This window comes from Anser anser (assembly GCF_964211835.1).
Source record: "Anser anser genome assembly, chromosome: 2".
In the NCBI taxonomy this organism is placed as follows: domain Eukaryota; kingdom Metazoa; phylum Chordata; class Aves; order Anseriformes; family Anatidae; genus Anser; species Anser anser.
The window spans coordinates 1,740,650-1,765,592 of record NC_139721.1 but is presented as its reverse complement, the minus strand read 5'-3'; the positions used below and the strand labels follow the sequence as shown (position 1 = coordinate 1,765,592).

Below are 24,943 nucleotides of genomic sequence, written 5' to 3'. Positions count from 1 at the left end.
AGGAGCCTTCTGTATGACAGAGAGCCCATGAAGCCACCCTGGTGCTCCTCAGCTGCTGCAGTGCAAGAGGAAAGCGCAGGGCTTGCAGCTGCATTCACTGACATCTCGATGGGTTTTGCTCCAAGCACAGCCTTTTGGAGAGAAGCAAGACGAAGGGAGGCAGCCAGGGGAGCTGCCAAGGAAAGCAGAGCTGTGTAAGCAGGCAACACAACCAGCATCCACTGCATGGCTCCACCATCCCACCAAAAACAGGTGGAAGGAAGACCAGCCTTTCCTTCACATTAACTGCCCCAGGCAGAGGATGACGGCACTGATAGAAACCTGCCCGAGGAGAGGCCACAGACCGAGTTACTCGCTTCCACCCAGAGCTGCAGCAGAATTTGCTTCCTTGGCGTGATTTTTCCACTGCTTCCTCAGCAGCTGTTTAGATTGCTGCAGCTGCTCTTACAACTCCTTCCCCTCACATGGTTTCTGAGCGACTTTTTCCTCTAAAAGATACTTTTAAAAATGGAAAAATCTGCTGGTCCCATGGAAACACCCACAGTGCTCATCCACTTACATCTTGCTCCTTTTTCTGCAACTGAAAATGAGTGTTTTTCCCTCTACGGGCTTGCTAGATGGGACCTTTCCCCCACAGTTAGTGGTGATTAATCACTTCAACACTTTTTAAAGCCAGAAAGCATTTATACAGAGTGGGCAGGAAAATATCTCCATGCAGTGGATCCAAACTGGGTCCCTTGTGTTCGCAGGTACAAATCCAACAGAGGGGTCAAGGCACGCTTGGCAGCTCCTGTCCAGTTGATAACTGGTTTAGCTTGGTCAGAAAAAGTAAATAAATCCCCTCCCACTTCTGCCATCAGGTTGTTTCAGATCCCTGTTTTAAGATTCACTTGTCTCTTCAAACCCTAGATTAGCACTTTTGGCTTGGAGAGAGAGTCCTGGTTATCAGAGTTTCATAAGCTGCCACATCTCAGCCAAGCGGCAGAGCACTGCACGTGCACTCCCCCTGCAGATGCAAGATAAAAACAGCATTGGTTTCCCTCCTGCATTTCTCCTCATATTTGCCCCATCTCAGCTAACGCACAGCAATTCTAGGGCCTCAGTTTCACATTTGGGCCCTTAGGAACCGACCACAAATTGTTTTGGAGACCTGCAGGTAGGCTTTTTGCTTGAAGGCAAAGCACTTCGTATCAAAAGCCTAATCCCTGCGGACAATTGAGCATGCACACAACCAATTCCAGAGACCAAATTCCAGCTTGGACTCTGTGCATCAGCTCTCAGCAGAGCCACGTCTTGGATGAGTTGCAAGAAAGCCTCTGGCCTCCAGTCTCCCATATTCGGACAGATCACCTCCAGTTTTAATGACTCCCAACTGAAATAATAATTTAAAACAAGAACAAGTGGCTGGAAGCGAACACATGGGATGCACTTGACTGCTTTGGACTACCGCAACCTGAACATCAGCCCTGAGATGCAAGAAGATTGTGCTGCCAATGCGACAGCTTACTTACGCCTGAGATTTACTGGCACCTAGGTTAATTGGTGCCAGGTACATGCAGATCTCACCTATTTTTTTTTCCTCCTGTGAAAAGCGGCCAACTGAGCAAGCACCAGCATTTTATGGAGCTGGTGCCTGCCTTCTCCACGTCCATGGGAAGGAAGCAGCCCCGTGGTGGAGATGTCACCCCACACAGGCACAGCTCCAGCAGGACTGGTGCTGCTCCCCAGCACACCCATGTCCCACCATCGCCTGGTCCAGCCCCACAGCCAGCATCACCCCTTCCCAGTGTGAAGTTAATGGCTGAACACAGCTTATTTCTAGACCCAAATGAGACCTTCTCTCACAGACCAAGGTTTGACCGTACAGGAGTGGGTTAAGGTAGATGTTGCTCATGCCAAGGGGATTTTTAGCTCTCTACCATGAAACCCACCTTCTGGCCCAGCACTTCCCGTCCCTTCCTCTCAAAGATGGAACTCCTCCTACAGCAACATTGGCTCCCTCACACAAAGTGTCTCTCTTTTGATTATGTCGGTGCAATCGCACAATTCTCTCACATCCTGAGGGCAAAATGGCACAAAACACCCTCAGATTTTTCCTTTTCCTCCCAGTGTACCCCCTGACCCAAGCCCAGGTCTTATACTGCAGCTGCCTGCTTCAGTGCTGTCATTGCCTCATATTTCCCCATCAGGCTAATTCAGAGTAGCTAAAAGTGCAGCACATCTCCATTACAGCAAGGAGATGGGATTAGACGCTGTAATCTCATTTATTGGCACTGTTAAGGCTCTCAATCTTCTTCCCAGACTCTCAAGGAGGAGGAAAGAAGAGATCCAGAGCACTTGGCAGCTCTGGAGAGGAATTAAAAGTTCACAGCAAAGTAGCTGCACTCAGAATGAGTGTCACAAGTCAGTAGTTTTAAACATCTAGTTTCTAATTGTTATACAAAAAACAATATGAAATACATAGATCAAAGTCCCTTTAGGCAAGCACCCCACATCTGCAACAACTGCCGCAGCATGTAAAAAAGTTATCAAACAGCACCAAATGAGCATGAGGTAACAGGAAAGGCGCTTTCTCAGAATTCAAAGTCCTCATCGGCCATGTCGATCGCCCAGGCAAACTTCTCCCTTTGTGTCTTGTTGTAGATCTTCTCAATGGGCACACCAAACTTCTTACACCTACAGAGAGCACAAGGCAATGAGGGGACATCCCAGGGGCTGCACAACCCATCCTACCTGGCTCCCACCATGGTAGCCCTCCCTGTTCACCTGTGCAAACTCCTTAGCTCCCCTAATTACCTTTTCACCTTGCCACTGTTGATAAAGACATGCAAAGTCTTTCTTGCCCTAAACCCAGAAGGGACATCCTGCAAATAACTGTTTGCAGGGAGGCTGCAGCTTTGGACTTCGCTCCAGCATCTCCAGAGCTTGGACAGGTCTCTCTGGCCAGCTAGAGACAAAGTTTATTCCTTTACCGCAAAGGCTCAGCCCCGTGTTTGTTCCCCAACAAGCATATTTTGTGCACATCTCTCTATAGGAGCACGCCCAAGGCTTACCAGGCTATGCTAATCCTGGGGTCCAGGTAATTCAGCTTGGACGTGCCCAGAGCTATCTGCTTGTTCTCCTCCTTGTCTGTGGCCTGGACATTCAGCTTGGCCAGCTGCTCTTTTAGACGCTCCAGCAGCTTTTTTTTCTTCTGTATATTGCTGAGGGCAGAGGAAGAGCAACACAGCAAGTTAAAGGGAAAAAGCAGCAGCAGAGGCAAAACACAGCAGTTCTCCTGGTTTGATGCTGCCTGGGAGCATGATAGGAAGCTAACGAGCTTCAGCTCAGAGCAGTCTCTAAATTCACTCTAAGTCCTGAGCCTAGAAATAGCTCCAGAATGGCAAAGTGGAAGATGCTATGTAGTACTAACCTATCAGGTGAGAGTACTTGAGGGAAAAAAAAAATAAAAATCACATCTTAATTATTAGTACCAAAGTTGTGCAAGCACAAAAGCCTGCAGCCAGCAGAGACCACCTCCTCAGATCCAGACTCCACGAGCAACGACCATCTCAGGCAGCCTGCTCTGCACCTTAGCAGCACAAGCCAAAAGCAGAAGGACAAGGAACCCCACAGTACAACATAAAATATGAGCCTCATTTCTCTTCACCAGCTGCCCTCTGTCTCTAGGCAGAAAGTCACATTTGGGCTCCGGGAAGGTGAGTAAATTTAGACAGTCCCCATGCAATGACTGCTGCAGAGATCAGATGTGTGACAATCCTCCACCCAAAAGCCTCAAGAAAACTTGCATTATGGCCAGCTTCAACCCCAAGTCAGACATCCTATGCACCACGGCATTTGTAGGACAACCCAGCAGCTTGGGCTGAAGTCCAAGTATTCAGAGAGATGGGCCCTATCACACAGAAATGCCCCCCCCCAAGGAACTCTTTGCGGTCCTACTGTTGCAGACAACCACAAGACCTCCACCCATCCACTAGACTCCCATGGGACAGGAGGCACCCAGTACCCAATTCAGTTCCCAAGAGCTACACGTAGGGTGCTGGACCACACCATTCCCACCCACAGGTCCCAGACAGACCCCTCTGCAAACAGGAATTGTAAGGAAGATTCACTCACGCCTCTGCTTTGGCATCTTTCGTCTCTTCAAACTCATCTTCAGCTTTTTTCAGCTCTTTTTCGGCCTCCTCCAGCTGTTGCTTCTTGGCATCAATCTGTGAACACAAACACAGAGTGAGCCCATGCTCCTGTCCTCCCTAGAGATTTCAGCTGCCTCTCCCTTACCATACCAAATTGCTCCTCAGCTTCTCATCAGCCCTGATCCAGACCTAACAACTGCCTGAGACACATGTAGATGTAGAGCTCAGGGACATGGTTTAACAGTGAACTTGGCAGTGCTAGGATAAAGGTTGGACTTTCTGATCTTAGAGATCTTTTCCAACGCAAATGGTTCTGCAATGCCAGAAAAACTCACAGCTCTTTTTCATGTTGTGCACATGTCTGAGGTTGACTGGCTCGTTACAATATTGGGACCCTACTGCAAAGTCTCAAGCTCAGTGGTAGAGCGTGAACAAAAGATCTGAGGACAATTAAAAGTCAGTTTGTGGAATTTCCATAGGAGACCCATTAAATTTCAGCTGATTCTCCTACAAACAACCAAATAGGAAAACTAATTTCCATAGTCCTGAGCTGTGGCATCACTAAAGGCACCCAGCTTGGTCTGAAGACACCAATCAGTGAGAAGACCTCAGTGCCACATGTGCTCCAACCAGCATTTGAGCTTATTCCACCCCTCTCCTAGGTTGTGGAGGTCTCCACACCACCCCTACTTCTGGTACATTTCCTAGATGCCACACTTGATCAGTGCAATCTCTTTAGGCATCAGGTTATTCACCCTCCCTTCTCCACATCCAGGAAAGAGATCAGTGAGGTGGGAGCAGGGTAAGGGCTCTCAGTTTGATACTTCGCACCTTACTCTGGAGGTTTTGCATTGACTTCTCAAAGGTTTTTGGCGTGGACCTCTGATGGTTGCACAGGATGGCCACAGCTCGGTTAGCTCGGTTGTAGGAGAGCAGCTTTCCTGCAACGCTGTCTTCAGCTGGAAATAAAGTGCAGGATCGTTATTTGTCTCCTGTCTGGGAGTTGGAAAAGACAGAGCAGACCAGAACAACAGCAAGATGTTTGTCTTTCCCCATCCTTTCTCAGGAGAGAGAAATACTGGCTGTAGAAATTGGTAAAGGACACCTGAGAAGCAACAAATTTGAAAGTGCATCTCATCACTAGAAGGCAGGACAGAAATAAACACTAACAACACAAAGAAGGGGAAAAAATACAATCCTATCTTGCCTGTCAGACTACCATTGAGCAGGTGATTCAATTTTGTCACTCGGCATGGCTCCCAACCTGCTGCATGAACCCATAAGCTACATACCACCCTACAACATAGTGCATGACCAGACAAGGAGGAGCAGGCAGTTATGAGGACGGCAAGGCAATGGATGGACATCTGAGCCCACTGCCCCCACAGGGGAGCTGGGAGCAACACAAACTCTTAAAAACTCACGGTTAGTGAGGGCCTTGAGCTGCTCCTGCAGTGTGATGGAAGCGTTGTAGGTCCTGAACACTTTGGCAGTCAAACCATTCATCAGATTCTGGAGGTGTTTGTTCAAGATGACCGTCTGGAGGAAGGAGGAGAGGACAAAGTGAAGAAAAAAAGGAAGGAAGAGAACAAGCAGAAGCCAGGACAATAAATCACTTCTCAGACCATCATATTTTGCCTAAACAAACCCATTAGGCATTTAGAAAAAAACTCAAAAAACCCACACAGATCTTCCGTAACTTGCAGATCTACCTATTGGGTCAGGCCTTCAACTATTGAAGATCAGGACAAACAACACTGAAATTCACAAAGAACTTCCCTCAAATTCAACAATTTCTGCCTATTTATGTCCAAGAGGACACATTTCACATCCAATATCACATCTCACACATATCAAATCCGATATCTTTATTCTACAGAGCACACAGGGCTGCAGTCAGAGCAGAAACAGAAGATGCTAAAATGACTCATTTGGGGTTTGGAGGAAGCCTTCCTTGGAAGGAGAAAGCCCACATAACCGTATAGGAGCAGCTTCTTTAGAAGCAAGATGGACGAGTGGGTTTGTGGGCATGTGACAGAAGGGGAGCACAGGGGGCAGCAGCCCATATTTCATGCTAAAGAGGAGGTAGAAATTTTTCTAAGAGGGTTGCCTGGGAGGAGAAGGCTGCAGCACATCTCTCCAGCACCCCTATGCTCCAGCAGTCTCTCCCCCTTTTTTGTTGAGCCCCAGCAAGGCATGGAAATGTCAAGCAGCTGAGATTTGACGCCTCCAGTAATGCCCTGGGCAACATGCACGTGGGCAGGTCTTCCCAGGCTAAAAAAAGCCCAAGCAGATCAGTTCCAGGAGGGAAGCAGCAGAAAAACACCTCCTTAGCAGGGATATGGGTTAGCCGTGGGCACAGGCAGACAGACGAGCCTGCATTTGGGAAAGGAGCGACGTTGCCAATGCTGAGAAGTTGGGATGTTGTGACTTTTTTTTTTTTCTATCAGTGGGGTTCAAGAGAAGAGAGGTGACAACTTACAGTGAGCCTGTCAAAGAGGTCATCTCCTGGGTCCTTGTTCTTCATGAACAGCTGCAGGTTTTTGAACACCTAGAAAGGAGGAAGGGATGGTCCTGGTCAGGAATTAGGAGCAAACTTCTCTCAGACACCTCCCTCATCTCCATCTGTCTCATCCCCTCATCCAGGTACACTGATTTGTACTCATGGAGTGTGCATCCTACCATAGCGCCAACCTGCTCAATTTCAAGGACTTCCAATGAGACCTCAAACACTGGTGCCACAGACTGTTCTCTCCATCCCTGCTATCCCTGGCACTCCACTTTCCCCATAAACAGCATTAACGTTATCTCACAGGCAAAACCAAAAGCAGTGGGGACATTTTTAAGCCTTAATTCCCACTCGGTCAACTAAGGATGCACTCCAGCAGGAGGCAGGACTTCTCTCATAGTTCATGGGCTAAAACAGCCCTAAAACCCCTACCCCAAAGTTTCTACTGCCCCCTCTAGGCTAGGATCAACATGCGTGTCCTCATCCCACAGCACCCTTGCATCTCCTGCACGTGCTGTCACAGTGGGGTTGAAACACACGGTTCAGATGCAAATTTGGGACTGACGACCACCAAGTGAACCAAGGCCCCCTTGCGCCACACCGCCACAACGGCCATGACACCCATCTCTGCCACGCTCACCGGCTTCTCCACCGACACTTTGTTGTAGTAGCGGATGGAGTCTTTCCCGAGGAAGTCAAACTCCACCACGTGCTCCTGCCCGTCCAGCTCGGGGTGCAGCTTGATGTGCTCCACGCGCAGGGAGCAGCAGCCAACTGTGTCCGCAGTCTCCCCTTCCTCTTTCTCGTTGCCAGCTCGCAGGGCCAGCTGGAAGGAGCCACAGGAGACCGTGAGTCACCCGCTCCGACCCACCACAACTCCCCTTTCTAAAGTGGGCATGGACGTCAGGAAGAAAGACAAACCAAAAAGAAACCAAACCACTTTCTCAGACAGTGTCTCACTGAACAGCTGCTGGGACCCTGGTGGAAACCAAGCAGTGGTTTTCTCTCCAGCAGGAGGTTGTTTTCTTATTCTATTAAACCCTAAGATATCTCCCCAAAATGAAGCCATCCAGCTCTCATGAGGGCCTTGTCAGCATCCAGAGAACACTGGTCAAAGCCCAGGGAGGACAGCACAGCTCCTGCACTGCCACACAGCTGTGTCCTCACACAAACATCAGCAGATATCAGTAGTCATCATCCTCCTTGATCATTGCCAGATTCCTTGCATGGAACAACTCCAGCTAGTAGTGACCAGAAGACACCAAAAAAAAGAGTTGGGTGGATCAGGTGAGCTAAACCCTTGCCTCAACAGCAGTGGGGGGCCAGGGTGAGGCCACAGGTACCTTATCAATGAAGTAGAGGGCCACTGCTCTTTGTCGCTTCTTCATCTCCTTGGACTTCCAGTCGGCCTGGTACTCAGCACGGATTTTGTGGACAACGTCCTTTAACTTCCGGGCTACCTCGTACTTCTGCCAGTCCTTTTCCCCCTAGAAAAAGAGGCCAAGGCATTCCCACTCAGTACCCCATCTTATTTCCATGTCCACCAGCCAGACCCTGCTGTAGAAAACACAACCTCCAGGGTCTAAATATCACTCAAAACCCAGTGCTTTCTTGAGAAAAATCAATGAAATGAAAAATAATTAAAGCAGAAACAGCTCAGCTGGGGTTTCTGTGCCCTCTGCTGGCTGCACTGGTCTCAGGATCCTCACAAAAATCTGAGCTGTTCATAATCTGGATGAGTCTTCCACCAGCTTGTGGCCAGCACAGGGCAGGCAAGGAGCCAACTAGTCCAGCACTGCAGAGCCATGGCCACTGACGCTTGCACACCACTAGCCCTGACTGGCACGACGTGCTTGCTTGGCTGTGCCCAACTTGCATGCGGTTTCCTTATTTGCTTTGAGGACTGGAAATAGCTTTAGGTCACCTTTCTCTCCCCGCTGTGTTCACTCCTGCCCTCCCACAGGGCTACAGATGGTGATCCCACCTCCACCCGTGCTCCGTTTGCTGGCACAAATGGACCAAACCCCATGGGCTCTTGTACCCTGTGGATCCCCTCTGCCCCTGCCCGGCTTTCAACAGCCTTCCCAGGATGCACACGAGCAGCATGGCACAGGGACAGTTCTGCCAGCAGCAATCTGTCCCTAAAAACAGGCTCAATGCTTAAAAAAAATTTATCCTTTTCCCCCCCCCAACCACAACCAAGGGCATCCCAATTAATCTAGTTTAATTAATCTAGTTTACCTCCTTTTTCTTGGAAAGGAAAGTATGTTTTTGTTGACATGCCACATCTCTTTTACCCTAGCCTTTCCACCTGGCAAAAGGCCCGTGGCCCACAAGACAACAGCCCTGCACAAACGGCAGCACCTCACTGACCTTCAGCTTGGAGCTGGGGTTCAGCATGATGTACTTTAGGGAGTTCTGGATGTTTTCGGTCCACGAGGCCAGCCAGGTGACCGTGTTGTCAAAGCGCACCTCCTTCCATTTGTGGCCCGCAGGCGGTTCAGGGATCTTGGAATCCCTGGGGACAGAGCAAGAATAGAGCCCTCATACCAGAGAGACCACGAAGGAGAAGAAACGGGTCAGCATCTCAACCATTTCTTCACGGCGAGCAAAGGATGGTCAAGAAGCTGCAGCACTGCTTACAGAAAGCACACAGCCTGCCCCAAATTGCTCGATAACACAATCGGTCTGTAGCCTTTGGATGCTGAGGACAACAGGAGAACTTGCTGGGCTGGTGGGGACTGATTTGAATCAAGGCCACGAGGTCTTCCTGGGGGTGCACATTAAGACCAACCCAACCAACATCATCTATAGCAAATACACTCTTAACTGATTGCTACTCTTCCTCCCTCCAGTGAGAATGATCCCAATGCTTCCAGCCAGCAAAAAGGACCCGTGAAGTCAGGAAGAATTACACTTTTTTTTTTTTTTTTGAAAAGAAGCATATCAGAAGCAATACACGGTTGTCCCATCTTCAAAGAGACCACAGAAGCACTGCTGGGTTTGCAGCTGATACCCTGCTAAAGGTGCTGGCACCAATGAGAGATGGGACTGCTGACCAGCCTCCCTAGCCACCGTACACCCACAGAGAGATTAAGTCAGACCTGACTGCAAAGCGGATGTCTGGAGGTCCCAGGAGGTTATAGGAGGGCTCCAGTTGCAGCAGACAGCAAAATCCCATGGCAGCTCCATGTAGAGGAGATGTGCTGTTTATCCCAGTCCCAAAAGCAGCCCCCCAAACCTCAGCTCTTCTCTTGGCAACTCACTTGCTGCAGTTGATGACCACATCCTCTGGCATGATCCTCTTCTTGAGCATGCCCATTTTGGGGTGGTCACCACGGCCGCGGAAAAGCCCCGGAGGCTCAGTTTTAAAGTTGCCTATCTTCTCCCGGTGCCCATCGAGGATGCAGTACCCGTACTCTTCCTGGATCTTGTCTGCCGCCTCCTTCAGTTTCTGAAACGAGCACCATGCCACCATCATCCCACAAGACATAGCTGAAACCCCATGACTTGTGCTTGCCCACCATCCTCTCCCTGAGGAGAGCAAGGCAGGGAAGACAGAGCTCAAAGGGCTGGAGAAGAGGCAAGCACAAGCCCAAGTTCACTCCAAACACACAGATCATCTCCACCCGCTTTGCAAATCCTCATCATGGTGCTGTCCCAGCATGAGATGCTGATGAAACAAACCTTGGGTTTCATTAGTACCATATAGCAAGGGTCCACCACCTCCCTCCTTAGGGCAGGACCCCAAACTATGACCTGAGGATGACAGGCACTTTTCAAAGCCAGGAAGCATGCGCTATCTGCAGAAAAGCTCAATGAAGAAGGGTGTGATGGCCCTGGAGAGATGGAGTTGGTCAAATGGCAAAGAGGTCCCACATGAGGACATAGCCCACAAAAAAAAAGAGGCCAGCAGGAGCTAGGACACCTCAAGCTGGTCCCAAAGCATATCAGCCAGCCCCAGATATCATGAGAAACAGTCCTCACCTGCTTCTCCTCTTTGGGGAGTGCTTTCCGTGCCTCGTTTTTGTCTACAAAGTACTTGTGGATCTCTCTGAAGTCACACTTGTCCAGGTGCTTGATTATCTTCTGCTCCTGAGTGGTCATCTCCTGAGGAAGAGATGACAGGGACTGGGTAAAGACAGTTGGCAAAAACAGCTCTGCACAGTTCTGTTGGCTACGTCCCACCCCAGAGAACAGGAAATACAGAGCTGCACACCAGTTCTTCAGAAAAATCGTAGGGAAACAGCCACACCAGCCGCATCCACCCAAGGGTAGATAAAACTGTCCCAGCAGGAGGCCAGGCTGCCCTGGACACCTGAGCTGAGAAGCAAAACACAGCCAGCTTTGGGGTGGGGCAGCCTCAAACCTCTGCTGCAGGAACAAACAGTCCCAAAAGTGACTGCACGCAGATGTCAGGGTCTGAAAAAGGGGCACTGAAAGGTGAGGTAAGCGCTAGGAGGGGTCTTGCTTGTGCAAGGAGACCGAGCCATGGTGCTGCAGGATCTTGACGTTAATTCTTCAGAGAAAGGCACACCCCAAACAGTTTGCAAGGCTGCTTGGTAGAACCCGTGACTACTTTGCTAGATGCATCACTTAAAGGGAGCTCAAGTGCCAACGTGAAGTGCTCAAGGATTCCTGTAGACAGCAAGCCCTGGCCCAAAACCACAAGAAGCATGGAAATAAAGAGCTAAACCTCCAAAAAACATCCCCTTCCTCCCATGCTATGCCTGCAGGTGACAGTTTTAATGCTGGGGGGTTTAATGTAGAGGATGGACAGCAAGGAAGCCCCCCTGCAGGGAAGGTACCTTCCTCCAGTCATTAAAAAAGTTGTTCTGGAAGATCTCCTTGGTGGTGTACTCGTGATCAAGCATTTTGGCGTAGAAGGTAGCAATCTCCTCCGTGGCCAGGCTCAGCTTCAGGGGTTTGCCTGGGAAAAGAGAGGAGCATTAGCGTCAGTTTTGGGGACAGCCCCACACCGCAGCCCCAGGAGGTCATTTGGCCAGTCCCGAACGCTCAACATGGTGCCAAAAAGGGACACGGGCTGAGAATGGACAGCGGCACCTCCATACACCAAGCAGTCTTGCCTGTGGATCAATCCCCTGAGCACTCAGCACAGCAGGAGGCTGCCACGACTAATTTGCAATCACATTTCATTTTGTTCTCCGTGAGAGCCCGGTTTACACCGAGGTCACTGAGCCGTGAGGCTTTCGGCAGCTGTTGTGCAACGACAAGTCCCAGATTCCCGGCTTAACAAGGCAACACAAAGGTTTGTTTTCCAACCGCGATCACTTCCAGGACCATGCTGAATAGTCAGGATCCTACTCACGGCAGTTTCATCTCAAAGCATTTCCTATGCAGATGGAGCAATCACGGGAAGCTCAAAGAAAATATGCATGAAACGGATACAGGTGCAAGATCCTCTCGTGGCTGTCCAGTGAGTTTTGGATCATTTTTTGGAGGTGGCAAAGCCACCACCAGCCTCTCCTGAGCTCCTTGGCTGCAGCAACAAAGTCCAAAGAAGCCAGGGAACATCCTGGTTCTTCCTGGGAAGCACACTCTTTAAAATAGCTTTTCTAGGCAAGCCACAGGGAAAATGCCCTTCAGAGCTCCAGGGATGGTTCGATCCTGCCCATGCCAGGCGCTGATTTCGGGGTTTTGACCTCCACCTGCACTGCAGAGCACGGTGAGTCACAGCCTCACAGCAGCCTACGTGCACCAGCTCCCTTCCTACTCGGGGCTGTTGCCTGGGCACAAACACGGGTTTTCATCCAGGAACGGTGACACTTTTCAGCAACCGAGCCAACGGTTCCCCAGCTGCCCAGCCAAAGCCACCAGCCTGGGCGCACACAACACAGACAGGTCTGCAAAGGAGCGGAGGCCACAGAGGAGGTCTAAACCCTACACAAACTACACGCAGCTGACAAGATTCCTCCTCACTGAGCCAGAAAACCACAGGTCTCCAACAGCCCCACCAATATCCCAGCAGTGCCCTCTGCTGACAGTGTTGCCACACACCTCATTTTCCCAAATTGGCCTTTTCCCACCCACTATGTATAAAAAAAATAAAAAATAATAATAAAAAAAAAAAACAACACAAGGAATAGGAAGCCTCTGGGAGAGCCTGAGAGGGACCAAGACTCCATCGGACTGTGGTCCCTTCCCATCTCCAGCATTCTTTGGTTGAGTCTCATGGTCCTTCTTGCCTCCTTCCCCCACTCCAGAGGGAACAGTTTGGGGCTGGAGACAAGAGTGGGGAAGAAAAGAGCCCAACAACCTCAATAAGAAACCCAGGAAGGACAGCAGAAGCCTGGATCCATCCTGCCAACCTCTCAGCCCCTCAACGAGGCGCTGGGTTGCAGTAAGATGAAACGTGGTGGCTTTGGGGACAACACAGGGAGCCGTGACCAGGAGCTCAGAGCAGCCTGGCCAGATCCTGAAGTGTCCCGGAGGGCGAGTGACATGTCACTGAGACCATGGGACAGCGAAGCTGCAGCTCTCATCAAAAGCAAAAACACTTCTTCCCCCGTGTGCAGAGAAATAGCGCGTGAGCTGACTTAAAGCTCAAACCCAGAAAGTATGTTAATCAGGAAAAAATGCTATACATAGGCTGGGAAGGAAAAAAAATATATATATATATATATTCACAAAATGTACACAAGGTCTTCAGGTGATGGCATCGAGATGCATTGCTTCCCCTTGAGAAACTCAGGGTCCACGGCTGCACACCCCGCCCCAGAAAAAGCTGTGAGCAGAGGAGCAAGCCTCAGCCACGGCTGAGGATATTGCAATATTTCAGCATTTAATAATTCATGCTCTGCAGTATGCCCCCCTTTACGTAAGAGGAGATAATCATCTCCTCGGCCGTGCAGAGGGCAACTCCACGTGCCTCCTCCCAAGGTGGACGTACCATCGTAATAAAACTGAACATCGTCAGGCAGCGGCTCGTAGAGGGGGGCGAAGTAGGGTCCTCGGTGCTCCAGCTGCGTCCACTTCACCCCGTCGGCTGTCTTCTCCTCTTCCCACCTGGGACAGAAGCACGCAGACCCATGAGAGGCACGCAGACCCACGAGAGCGTCTCTGCTTCAGGGTTTGAGACCTTCTCCTGAGCGCTGCCACAAAACTCAAGTGAAATTCCGCCACCTTTGTCACTGCCTCAGTTTCCCCACCTGCTTTCGAACACGGAAAACAACGACCTAACCAAGGGAAAAGCATCCTAAGGAGGGAAGGGATGCGCTCAGTGGGACGTGGAGGGACTCAGGGGGAGAGCAAAGGGATGGAGCCATCAGCCAAACCCATGGGGACAGCCACCAAGATCCCACCCCGGCCCACAAAGGCTGCTCAGTTTGTACTAAAGAGGCTGCAAGGGTTAAAACACACCCCAGCCCTCACTGCCTCCTTTAAAAGGCACAAAAAAAAAAAAGGGCTAGGGGCATCCACCACCCTGCCCTGCAATCTTAATGCAAATAAGATCTTAAAGACCTCTCCCCACACCCCACAGAGCGAATAGGGTTTTAAAGGCACCACAGACCTCGGCTGCAAAATAAGGATTTAAAAAATGAATTACAAAAAAAAAATCAAGGTACCCACCCTGAAGAGCACTTAAAAACATGAACGCTTTAAACATGAAATTAAAAGAGAGAACTAAGGTCTGCGGCAGAGGAAGAAGTCGTCTGGAGGAGCATTTGGGGACAGGCAGGGGATCTGCACCCCACGGCTCAGCACCAGCTGGGTGGGCAGCAGCAGGACCCAGCCCGTTAAACCCAGCATCTCCAGGAAAATGGGGATTGCAAGAGAAACAGCAAAATTTTACCCCGTGGGAAAAAAGATAAATAAACGTGTTTCTCATTCAGCAGTGCCCCGGAAGTATTTCAGAGCTGTCTCCTCCCCGCAGGAGGAGATTGCATCAAAAGGTGGGTAGATTGCATCAAGAAAGGCATTGCACTAGGAAAAATATATTTTAAAAAAAAGATATTTAGGAAAATATAAATACGTATTATTTTATAAAATGCAACAGGCTGCAGAAAACATAGCTGGAAGCACCTCTGAAAAGCAGGCATCTACAAGAGTGATTTATGATGTACGGAGCACGGGCAAGGTCTCCATCTCTCCTCCTAAATCCATGCAATCCTCCGCCCCAGCACCACCTGCACTTACCTGCTGCACATCCCCGAGCCTGCACGGAGGCCGGGGGGGACAATCCGGGGGCGAGGGACCCCCCGACCAAGCAGCGAGGTGGTGAGACGCCAGGACATGCCACCCTGTGCCCCCGGAGCTGGCGAGGCCGGTGGGTGCCACGGTTGGCCCCCCAGCATCCCACCCCAGCACCCCGCTACCCGCCGGGGCAGGGTGGCATTGCCCAAAGCATCACCAGGGAAAGTCACCAGCACCCTATTCAAAAAGGTCCAGGTTGTGGCACTCCCCACGTGTCAGGGCTGCGTAGCCTTATGGGAAGTGTAGTCCTACGTGTGTTTCGAGGCAATTCTACCGCAAATCAAGTTTATGTAGCAGCTTTGCTTAAAAAACAAAACAAAAAATACAACAACAACAAAAAAACTCTTCTATTTTCAAAGGACCCTATGCCCCAAAAAAGCTGTCCCAAAGGTCCAAGATGTGGATGATGCCCATAAGCATCCCAATCTGGGATAATTGGGATAATGTCCAGCACCCCCCTGCTGCCCAGGCTCTGGGGTTTGTGACAGGCTGCAAAGCATCCAGCCCCCCCCCCCCCAAATGCCCCTTCCCTGCCTCAGGTATTGGGGGTGCTCTGGGACGCGGAGACACCAAGTGGCTAAAGCCACCAGTCTCCACCTTGAAAAAATACAGCAAAGGGACAGCATCTATCAGCCCCATCCGCGTGCTCTTTTCTGATGGTCTCCTAACCAAAAATCTTGCCTGGAACATCCAAAAAACACTGCAAAGAGAAAAAACTGCAGCCCCTTTACGACCTCCTTAACATGGCTCCCACTGATATGGCAGTGGTTTTATTGCACAGGGTTTTGTGGGTTATCTCCTTCCACCAGCCGTGAGCACATCACTTGCCTGGCCGGACACCAGCAAAGTCAGTTGAGGAGGAATATATACTCTTATAACAGCACACATCATAAAAATACCATATAAATACTATTTTGTATTTGGGACCTCCCATTCTCTCACCCCACTCCCTCCTCCTGCTCAGAGTGCTCAGCTAAGTTCAGGGCTTAGGAAAATACACCAAGCAGTTAATAAAAGGATTAATAAAAATAGAGTTTTTACAGTTTTATCCTACGAAATAAAATTAAAAAAACCCAGTTACATTCAACTTAAACCTGCCCACAGGCCAAACACGTGCAAGACATTTACCATTTCCACTTCTTTTCTGCCTCTTTCTTTTCCTTCTCTTTTTCCTCCTTTTTAGCCTTTTTGTTTTTCTTCTCCTCTCCTTCCTCCTTAGATTTTCTTTTCCGGGTTTTCTCTGGGATCTCCTCATTTTCGCTCTTCTCTTCACTTTTCTTCCCCCTCTCCTTTTTCTCTTTTGGCTTTTTCTCCTTGGTTTTCTGCTTTTTCCCTTTCCCTGGCCCATCTCCCTTCCCTGCCTCATCTTCCTCCTTCACCTCCAGCCCAATCTCCATGCTCTCAGCCTGTCCCCATCCCTCATCCCCTTGCTCATCCACCTCCTCCTCCTTTATTCCTTTCCCATCTTCACTTTCCTTTCCCACCACATCTCTCCCCTCCATCCCTCCTGGTTCATCTCCCGCTTCTAATTCCTCATTTGTCCTTTCCAACTTTTGCTCCTCTTCCAGCATTTTTTCCTTTTTTATTTTCTTCCTCCCCATTTTCTCCTCCCCCTCCGTTTTCACCTTCTTGCGTTTCTCTGCTTTCCCCTTCTCCTGCTTTTCCTTCTCATTGCTCCTCCCCTGGGCACAGCTGCTGCCCCCTCTCTTGGCTCTTCCCTGTCCCACTCCCCAGTCTCCATTCCCATCAGCACCATCCTCATCCTTGAATCCCTCCATCATACCCCCAAGATCTTCCTCAAATTCATCCATCTTGCTCCCTCCTTTTCTCAGCGACCCCTTCTCCCTCTGCTTCCTTTGCTCTTGCTTCTTCTCTCTCTCTTTTTTCCTCTTCAGGTCTCGGGCATCCCCTTTCTGCTGTGGGACAGAGGGGTCCAGCTCCTTCTCCACCTCCTCCCTCACAGCAGTGACCCCCAGAAATAACCCTGAACCCCCAGGCTCTCCAGAAAGGGATGCAGCCATGCCAGCAACACCACCGCTTGGTCTCAGGAGCTGTAGGAAGCAATAAGAAGGGAAAAAAGGTTGATATTAGGAAAGGAGGGCAATTATCCTAAAGTCCAGGCACACAGAGGAGATGCTAAGGGATGCATCCCATTGAAGACTGTGTGTTGGGAGCCAACTGTACCCCCTAGGTTTCCTACCCCAACTCTGTCTTTGGTCTCCAAGAGCTGCTGTCCCATTGCAGGTCCCTCACTCCAGATTTTGGGCTGTGACCTGTAACAAATGCACAGACAATTCTCATCACAGAATGGCTGAGGTTGGAGGCACTTCTGGAGGCCACCTGGTCCAGTCCCCTGCTGAAGCAGGGCCACCCAGAGCAGGCTGCACAGGACCACGTGGAACAAGAGGCTGAAATGCAGCCCCATAAAAAGAGATCTGGGGGTTCTGGTTGGCAGCAAGTTGAAGATAAGTCCCGCGACAACCATATCCTGGGGTGCATTAAATACGGCACTGTGAGCCAGTCAAGGGAAGTGACAGCCCTGCTCCGGTGTGGCCTCGCCTCAAGCTCTGTGTGCAGTTTGGGGCACCAGTGTAACAAGGACATAAAAACTATTAAAGAGTGTCCAAAGAAAGGCTATAAAGTTGGTGAAGGGTCTGAAGGGCAAGATGTATGAGGAGCAGCTGAAGTCCCTCAGTTAGTTCAACCCCAAGCAGAGCAGGCTGAGGCCTCATGGCGGCCTGCAGCTCCCTCACGAGGGGAGCGGAGGGGCAGGCGCTGAGCTCTGCTCTCTGGGGACAGCGACAGGACCCGAGGGAACGGCACGGAGCTGGGACAGGGGAGGGTCAGGCTGGGGGTTAGGGAAAGGTTCTGCACCCAGAGGTGGTCGGGCACTGGGACAGGCTCCCCAGGGACATGGTCATGGCACCGAGCTGCTGGAGTTCAAGAAGTGTTTGGACAGAGCTTTCAGACACAGGGCCTGGTTTTTGTGTGGTCCTGGGTGCAGCCAGGAGCTGGACTTGATGGTTCACGTGGGTCTGTGTCTTTTGAAGATCTCCAGGGAGGGAAACTCTACAACCTCTGGGCAGCCTGTGCCAGGGCTCCAGCACCAGCAGCGCTGCCTGGGGGCCAGGGGGAGCCTCCTGGGCTCCAGGCTGGGCCCGCAGCCTCCGCTGCTGGCCCCGGACCCCCTGAGCAGAGCCCGGCCTCTTGTACCTCCCTGCAGGGCCGCAGGGACATGGGGGAGCTCCCCCAGAGCCTCCTCCTCTCCAGGCCGAGCAGCCCCAGCTCTCGCAGCCTCTCCCCATGGCAGGGGGGCTCCAGGCCCTGCCGCCCCTCATGGCCCTGCGCTGGGCTCTCCCCAGTACACCCAGGTCCCTCTGGTACTGGGGGCCCAGAACATTGGCAAGCAGCAACCTCCACCTCTTACATGAAAAAAAACAGGGGACTGGCTCCTGAATCAGTCTACATTTCCCTTCAAGCACAGCAGGACCCCTTGCTGCAGCAGACGGAAATATCCCAAAGCAGCCCCTGTAGAAACGCGGTGGTCCCAGGCTGCAGCTCATGGCATGACAACGCTCAAATAAGCAGGACCACAAGGTCTCCAGATCAAAGGTGGGAGGCCTCAAGGAAACATCCCCAGGGACATTCCTGCCCAGAGAACAGGAGAGGCTCGCAGGGTTTGGTGATTAACAGCAGGATATGGAGGTGGCATCAGGCTGAGCATCATGGACATGGATGAAGAGGCAGTCTTTGGATGAGACATGTCTCCTGGGACTGTGTGGATTTGGGGACAGGCACCCTCACTCCCCTCACAAATAGGGGACCTGAGATTCAGCACGTTGGGGAACGATGCAGCCCCTTTATCACAAAAGGCCGCAGGGACCAGAAACATCCAGATTTGTAGCCACCACTTGCAGCAACATTGGTGGGGAAAGCATGAATATTTCCCCAGTCAAAGAGGTCGGGTGAATTCTGGGGAGCTTTGTGGCTTCTGCCAACACCATAAAGCACCAACCTTCCCCTGTAAAATCACTTTTACCCAAGGTTTCCTCCAAGACAATGTTTCAGTAAGGAAAAGAGTTTTTCTATCCCTTTCTAAAAGGATGATGCTAAATTACTGGGCTGCAGGACTTGAGAGCAACACAAGCATGGAACCTTCAAACTTGCTCAGGATGGAGCAGATTCCCCAAAAAGGAGCAGCTCAGGGACCAGCATTGAGAGCCCATTCAGCACCAAGCAGGAACAACCTTGCCCATTCATAGCAAGCCCTGGTTGCTGGCATCAACAGTTCACCGTCACATTGAGCCATCAGATGTGGCCCTATTTTCAGACCCCTATGCAGAGTCATCAGTCCCAGCTCTTCACCAGAAGCTCCCCATGGCTCCCAAGCCCTATTAAACTTCTAAATGGCCCCTGCACGTCCCACCAGGCTCTTCCATGGGTGAGGATCAGACTTGAGCCAAGTTGGAGTACGGCTTTGCGGTGTAACAAATCCCTAGGAAAGAGCCCATTTTCCCACAGCCCAAGCCCCAAAGCAGCTTTGAGGAAATAATGCCAGGGAGATGGCTGAGACCGGATGCTTTTTTGGAGCGAGCATTGCACAATTTCCACTAAACTCATTAGTGCAAATAGCTTGGCAAAACACACTCCAATCTCATTAGGAGCCAGTAGATTTGTGACTCAGAAGGCAAAGTCCTGCAGCCTTTTCAGACCGGCTCCTTCCCCAAAAGGTCTTATTAGAGGCTTCTCGCTGGACATGAAAGCCCCTGCCTCTATGAGGTGGAGAGGATTATCCTGCTAAAGGCCAGCATAATGAATTCAGGCTTCTATCTCTGCCCAGATCTAGCACAGGGCGAGGGAGAGAAACACCCTTTTCCCAAGCTTTGTGAGGCTGGTTGTCCCCCCTAGCATTTCCCCACCGCCTACCTCTGCGTTTATGTAGGTATGTGCGGCCAAACGATTGCACCTTGCTGACTCGAGCATCCTTCTGTGCTTGGGGAGGTTGGATCAGGCCAGGAGCCTTCCTCACCCACCCAAAGCCCAGGATAAAGGCTCAAATCCCACTTGTGATGTTTTCTGGCAAGCTTTCAGGGTCACCAAAGGCACCAAGACATGGCCAAGCCCCATAAAGGCATCAACAGGGGGATGGTCTCAGTGATAAATGAGGGGCTGCACGACCCCACAGCAAGAAAAAAGTATAAAATTCCAGTTCTTTAGGCAGAAAAAGCCATCAAGAAAGTGGCTTGACTTACCTGGAAGAGTCCTCCAGCCCTGCTGATGACCCTTGGTGAAGGCTGGATTCAGTCTCCTCCTGAAAGAGATTCATGGCATTGATGCAGAAGTTCAAAAAGCAGAGCTGGCACGGGTACCCCAACAGCAGCATCACCCCCAGGCAATCACCCAGCCAGGTCATGGTCCCTGCATCCCAACAGCATCACCCTCCCCTTCCTCAGCCATGAGGAAACCAGGAGCTCAAAACAGCAGGCCTATACTAGCCTGACTTCCCCAGCCATGGAGGAAGCTTTAAAGTTTTATGGGGTTCAGAAACCCATATCTTATTTCATCAACACCAAAAAAAGTTTTTGTGGATTTGTTCTACAAAATACATCACCCCCCTCAGCCACCTGCTCATTAGGTATGCTGCTGTTGTTGTGGACACGGAGCCAGGATGCCAAAAGGACAAGAGGGCTCCAAAAAGATGCTTCTAATCACAACTCATGTGCATCCAGGCCAGTTTATTCCACGGGAGATTAAACGGCCATTGGAGCAGATGGCAAGAGGGAAAGAGGAAGGAGGCAAAGCCATCGGTGGGAAATACAACGAGAAACAGCAGGGAAGAAAGAGAAGGAAAAAGAGCAAGAAGTAGGGAAAATGGGGACAGGATGTGGAAGAAAGTGAGCTGAGATGGGATTTGAACAGAGACCCCAAAAGTTTCCAACCAACCCTGCAGTGCCCTGAAACCCATCCCAGCCTCCTCCAGCTTTCACCTAGCATTGAGGCTCTCTCGTTAACAAATTCTGACTCCCCGAGTTTCTCTTTCCAAGGCTTTCAAGGGAGGCCAAAACCACACAGGGATTTTTCTTGAAAGCTGCTCATGAGAAGCAGCTGGGTTAACTCATTAAGTGGAAAAAAAAAAGCCTGAGTTAATTATAGGTTGGCTATGGCAATGCGCACTTTCGTTCCCTGGGAATACTCCTGCTCTCGGGTTCACAATCCTTCAGCTGCTGTCAGCAGTCAGGAGGGGCCATTCAGGTGCCACATTCTTCCCGCACGCAAATGCCACCAGGAATGGTGGCACTACCAGGGCACCAGCCACAATGCCCTCTGGGGGTTTCACAGCTGCAGTTCAGCTCTGACCGCATCGGGAGAGATCGCTGACGTTTCCAGCAGCATTTCCAAGAAGGATGGATTGGACAGTCACCTCTCCTAGGAGGAAAGGCTGAAAGCTGGGGATGTTCAGCCTGGAGAAGAGAAGGCTCTGGGGAGACTTCTTTGAGACCTTTCAGTACTTAAAGGGGTCTAATAAAAAAAGACAGAGAAGGATTCTTTTCTCGGGTAGATAATGATAGATAGGACAAGGGAGAATGGTCTTTAATTAAAAGAGGATAGATTTAGACCAGGCATTAGGAGGAAATTCTTCACAGTGAGGGTGGTGAGGTATGGGAACAGATTGCCAAGACAAGCTGTGGATGCCCCATCCGTGGAGGTGCTCAAGGCCAGGCTGGATGGGGCCTTGGCCAGCCTGATCTGGTGGGTGACATCCCTGCCTATGGCAGGGGGTTGGAGTTAGATGATCCTTAAAAGTCCCTTCCAACCCAAGCTAGCTCATGCTCTTGGTCCAGCAGCAAATATATTGGATTCAACCCCAACACCACCCCCACCCACTAGCAGGGCACCCAAGCCTCAGTTAGTTTGCTCTTCAATTTAATTCCAGATGCCCAAAGGATCCCTTTTACGGGCTCACACCAAGCTGTAGGACACCACCCCCACACCTCCCTTGAGAGCAAACCACACGAGGACTCCTAAATCCCTTGGCACAGAGACCACCACCTACCAACCCAGACGCAGCTGCCTCCTTCGCTCGGATCCCATCCCACTGGCTTGGGCTGAGACCTTTGCCTTCCACAGCCTCGTGCTTTAGGGAGCTTCCCGGCCAAAAAGGAGAGAAAAAGGCATGGTTTTCCCATCAGTAAAAACCCTTTCAATAACAAGAACCCCAATAGGAGGTGGGCAAAGCCCCGCAGCTCCCATCTCCTCCCCACAGCCACCTCCAGCCCTCCCATCCCGCTGAGGAGTTACCTGCTGATGATGTTCTCCTGCAGTGGTTTCTCCTTGACTTTTGCAGATTTCTTCTTCCCTTTCAGCCCAGGGGGCTTCGTGCCAGGAGAAGGGAAGAGAAGAAAGCTTGTGCAATGGGTTTGATGGCCACAAAACACCAAGGCAGGCACAAGGATCATCTCCAGAGCCCAAACTGGAAGAGGGCTGATGGTACCTGCGCCGTGCACGGAGTTTCCTCTGGCTCCTTTCCCTGGGGTGCCTTCAGCACCTCCTGCCCCTTCTCTGCCTCCCTCTTTCGCTTCCTGGGGACAACAGCAAGTTCATCCCACCAAGGCCAAGCAGGCAAAACCCCTGCAGCCCCCTTGGTGGTAAAAAAAAAAAAAAAAAAAGTATACTACATAATCTTTATGCCCAGCAGCACCAAAAAAACCACCAAAATCTCTCCCAAAAGGAGATTTGGAGGGTTTCCCCTGCTGATTCTTTTAGGGATGTGCTGCCCAACAGAGCCACCAGCAGCACCATAAAGCCAGGGGGTCCTCAACCTTCCTACCCCCACGGTGCCTACCGGTTGCTGCTGTCCTTCGCCCCGCGGGCCCTCGAGACCCCCATGGCTTTGTCACCCGCCAGCTCTGCAGCAGGGGACGTGGGGTTACGGCGGTGGTCCTGAGGTCAGGCACTGCAACGAGACGGAGATGGGTGGCAGCACCCTGGGGGAAACCCCCACAGCTCAGCCCTGAGGTCTGGAGCAATTCATGGGAGCAAGCTCAGCTTCTGCAAGAGCCCAAAAGGAGCACTGGGTGCAAAGCGTTGAGCTCAGCACCCAAAATGCTGTTAGAGTAGTAAAAATAAGGCTGTCCTAAAATAAAAGGGATCCCCAAACATTAGAATCCACAGACCCATATGGGTAGATGAGGGCTTTGTGCTGGAGTGGGCTTGCACCCTCGAAGCAGCCTGGGTGGGTTACGCGATACCCAAGGCCCTTACTACACCCTGAAAATGAGCATAATGAAAAAAAAAAAACACCACTAGATCACAACAAATAAGTAATAGTAAAACTGAGAATTTGACTCCCCCCAAAGCACACAGCTAGGCCACCATCATGCAGCAGTCCCCTCCCCTCCTGCTCAGGGCTGGGACAGACAGACCCTTCCCCAAAATCACTCTGAATCGCCCCAAAAAAAAACTCAATGTCCGAGAGGACACAAGCAATAAAGCTCAGATTTAAGCACCACCACAGTCCTCATCCATAAAGGTCCTTCCCCACCAAGGGAACCAGGGGAATTTCCAAGGATCGAAGGGCAAGCTGCAAAGCACCACGAGATACCCCCACAAACTTCGCAAGGAACGAGAAACACGTTGAAAGTTTCAGTGTTTTACCAGCTGGCAATGGGACCACGCTCACCCAACACACGGTGACATGCTCAGAGCCACCCCAAGCTGGAGAAGACCTCTCTGCCTCCCCAGGGAAAACATCCTCCAGCAGGCAGCCTCCTTTAAAGCCTCCCTCGGTGCTGATTGGAGGCCCCCAGCCCAAGGTGGGCCCTGGGAAATGAAGTTTTAGCCCCAGATCTGAGTTTCAGGAAAAAAAAAAAAACTCATAATTTTGGCGAGGGGATTTTGCTAGAGGGGACAAAACCCCCTTGCGTCGCTCAGCTGCGTTGCTTCAAAAATAATGCCGTACAAACATCTCCTTCCCAGGGGACACCACCCCTATAGTCAAATGATAAAATAAAACCCCAAATCTCACCTTTTTCACCTTCTTCTACCCCATCAGAGCCCCATGGCTGGGTTCAGAGGGGTCTTTAAGCCCAGGAAGGAGGGGGGGGTGTAGAGGCTGGATCCCAAATAATGTTGCCCCCCATGGCTCTGCCCCCCATGGCTCTCCCCCCCTACAGCACTCCCCCATCCCACCCCTCTACCAGCCCTATTCATGCAGGCGAGCCCATTGCTTTCACCTGCCCTTGTCCCCATCAAAACTTTCCCAGCTGAGCCTCAGGAGGGTCTCTTGACCCTAACCAGCTGCCCTACAGCAGCACCGGGGCCGGCGCAAAGGGGCCGCACCTGCTGCAGAGCCCCGTCCGCCAGGGGAGCTTTGCTTAATTGGAAGAAAAAAACCCTTTTTCCCAAAAAAAAAAAAAAAACAACTTTGGCTTTTGAGGGAATTTTGAGGCATCGCCCCGCGTTTGGGGCGAGTTAGCGGGGCCACGTGTTCCCTTGGGAAGGTGCCGGAGCGGAAACCCCCCGAGGCAGGGCTGGCTCGGGGAGAACCTCTTTGATCCCCGTTGCGCCACCCGGGGAAGAGGCGCCCAAGCCACCTTTCTGGCTGGATGAGAAAAAAAAAATAATAAAATAAAGAAGTCGTCAAGGGGTGGGAGCCGGCCCCGGGGCAGGGAGCAGGAGACGGCGGCGTGCCGGGCCTTGTTTGCTTTCCTGCTCTCCTGCCGGGTCGGGGACCGGAGTATATCGGGTTTCTTTGGGGTTTTCGTGGCAGTCCCGTGTGGGTTTGTTCAGCCCCGGCGCTGGTGAGGGTTGTCCCTGCTGGGGAAGGACGGGGTTTTGCACTGGGAAAAGCCTGTCCCTACCCAAACTCGCTTCGGTTTGCACGTACATCCCAACCAAACCCAGCCTGGGTTAAAAACCTTAATAATCGCGGCGGGTTTTACATCTTTCCCCTTTCTGGGCACCGAAGCTCTTTGCAAGGTGGGAGCAGGACGGCTCCGTATGAGACTCTACAAATGGGAAACCCACACAATAAACGGGGTCCTGCGTGGTCCGGCGATGGTCCAGGACCCTATTGATGCCCGTA

General features: G+C 51.2%; 1 protein-coding gene across 5 annotated transcripts; it reads right to left on the bottom strand.

Annotated features, from left to right (window-relative positions):
- Positions 1 to 2,404: 2,404 nt before the first annotated feature.
- TOP1MT (DNA topoisomerase I mitochondrial) lies at positions 2,405 to 24,012 on the bottom strand. 5 transcript variants are annotated; one of them, XM_083826386.1, is made up of 21 exons: positions 23,885 to 24,012; positions 22,703 to 22,813; positions 22,352 to 22,439; positions 22,159 to 22,232; positions 21,914 to 22,004; positions 20,112 to 20,170; positions 17,060 to 17,132; positions 15,988 to 16,910; positions 13,556 to 13,671; positions 11,454 to 11,575; positions 10,633 to 10,755; positions 9,912 to 10,099; positions 9,019 to 9,163; positions 7,989 to 8,132; positions 7,286 to 7,471; positions 6,619 to 6,687; positions 5,561 to 5,675; positions 4,968 to 5,095; positions 4,117 to 4,211; positions 3,054 to 3,203; positions 2,405 to 2,676 (listed from the first exon to the last, which is right to left on the bottom strand). In XM_083826386.1, exons 2-21 carry the CDS (start codon positions 22,744 to 22,746, stop codon positions 2,574 to 2,576), a joined length of 3,036 nt encoding a protein of 1,011 aa, XP_083682512.1. In that variant the 5' UTR covers positions 22,747 to 22,813; positions 23,885 to 24,012; the 3' UTR covers positions 2,405 to 2,573. The 5 variants fall into 5 exon arrangements, with proteins under 5 accessions (XP_083682512.1, XP_083682513.1, XP_083682514.1 ...); XM_083826387.1 differs by lacking the exon at positions 23,885 to 24,012 and adding an exon at positions 23,515 to 23,870; XM_083826388.1 differs by lacking the exon at positions 23,885 to 24,012 and adding an exon at positions 23,540 to 23,870.
- Positions 24,013 to 24,943: the final 931 nt, after the last annotated feature.

Bases quoted from the DNA above. Each gene is read 5' to 3' on its own strand.
- TOP1MT (XM_083826386.1), bottom strand. From the start codon at position 22,746: ATGGGGGTCTCGAGGGCCCGCGGGGCGAAGGACAGCAGCAACCG. The intron at 6,688-7,285 runs GTGAGCGTGGCA...CCTCCTTTCTAG, and splicing joins AAGTGTCGGTGGAGAAGCCG to GTGTTCAAAAACCTGCAGCT. The intron at 3,204-4,116 runs GTGAGTGAATCT...CTCTGCCCTCAG, and splicing joins AAAGATGCCAAAGCAGAGGC to CAATATACAGAAGAAAAAAA.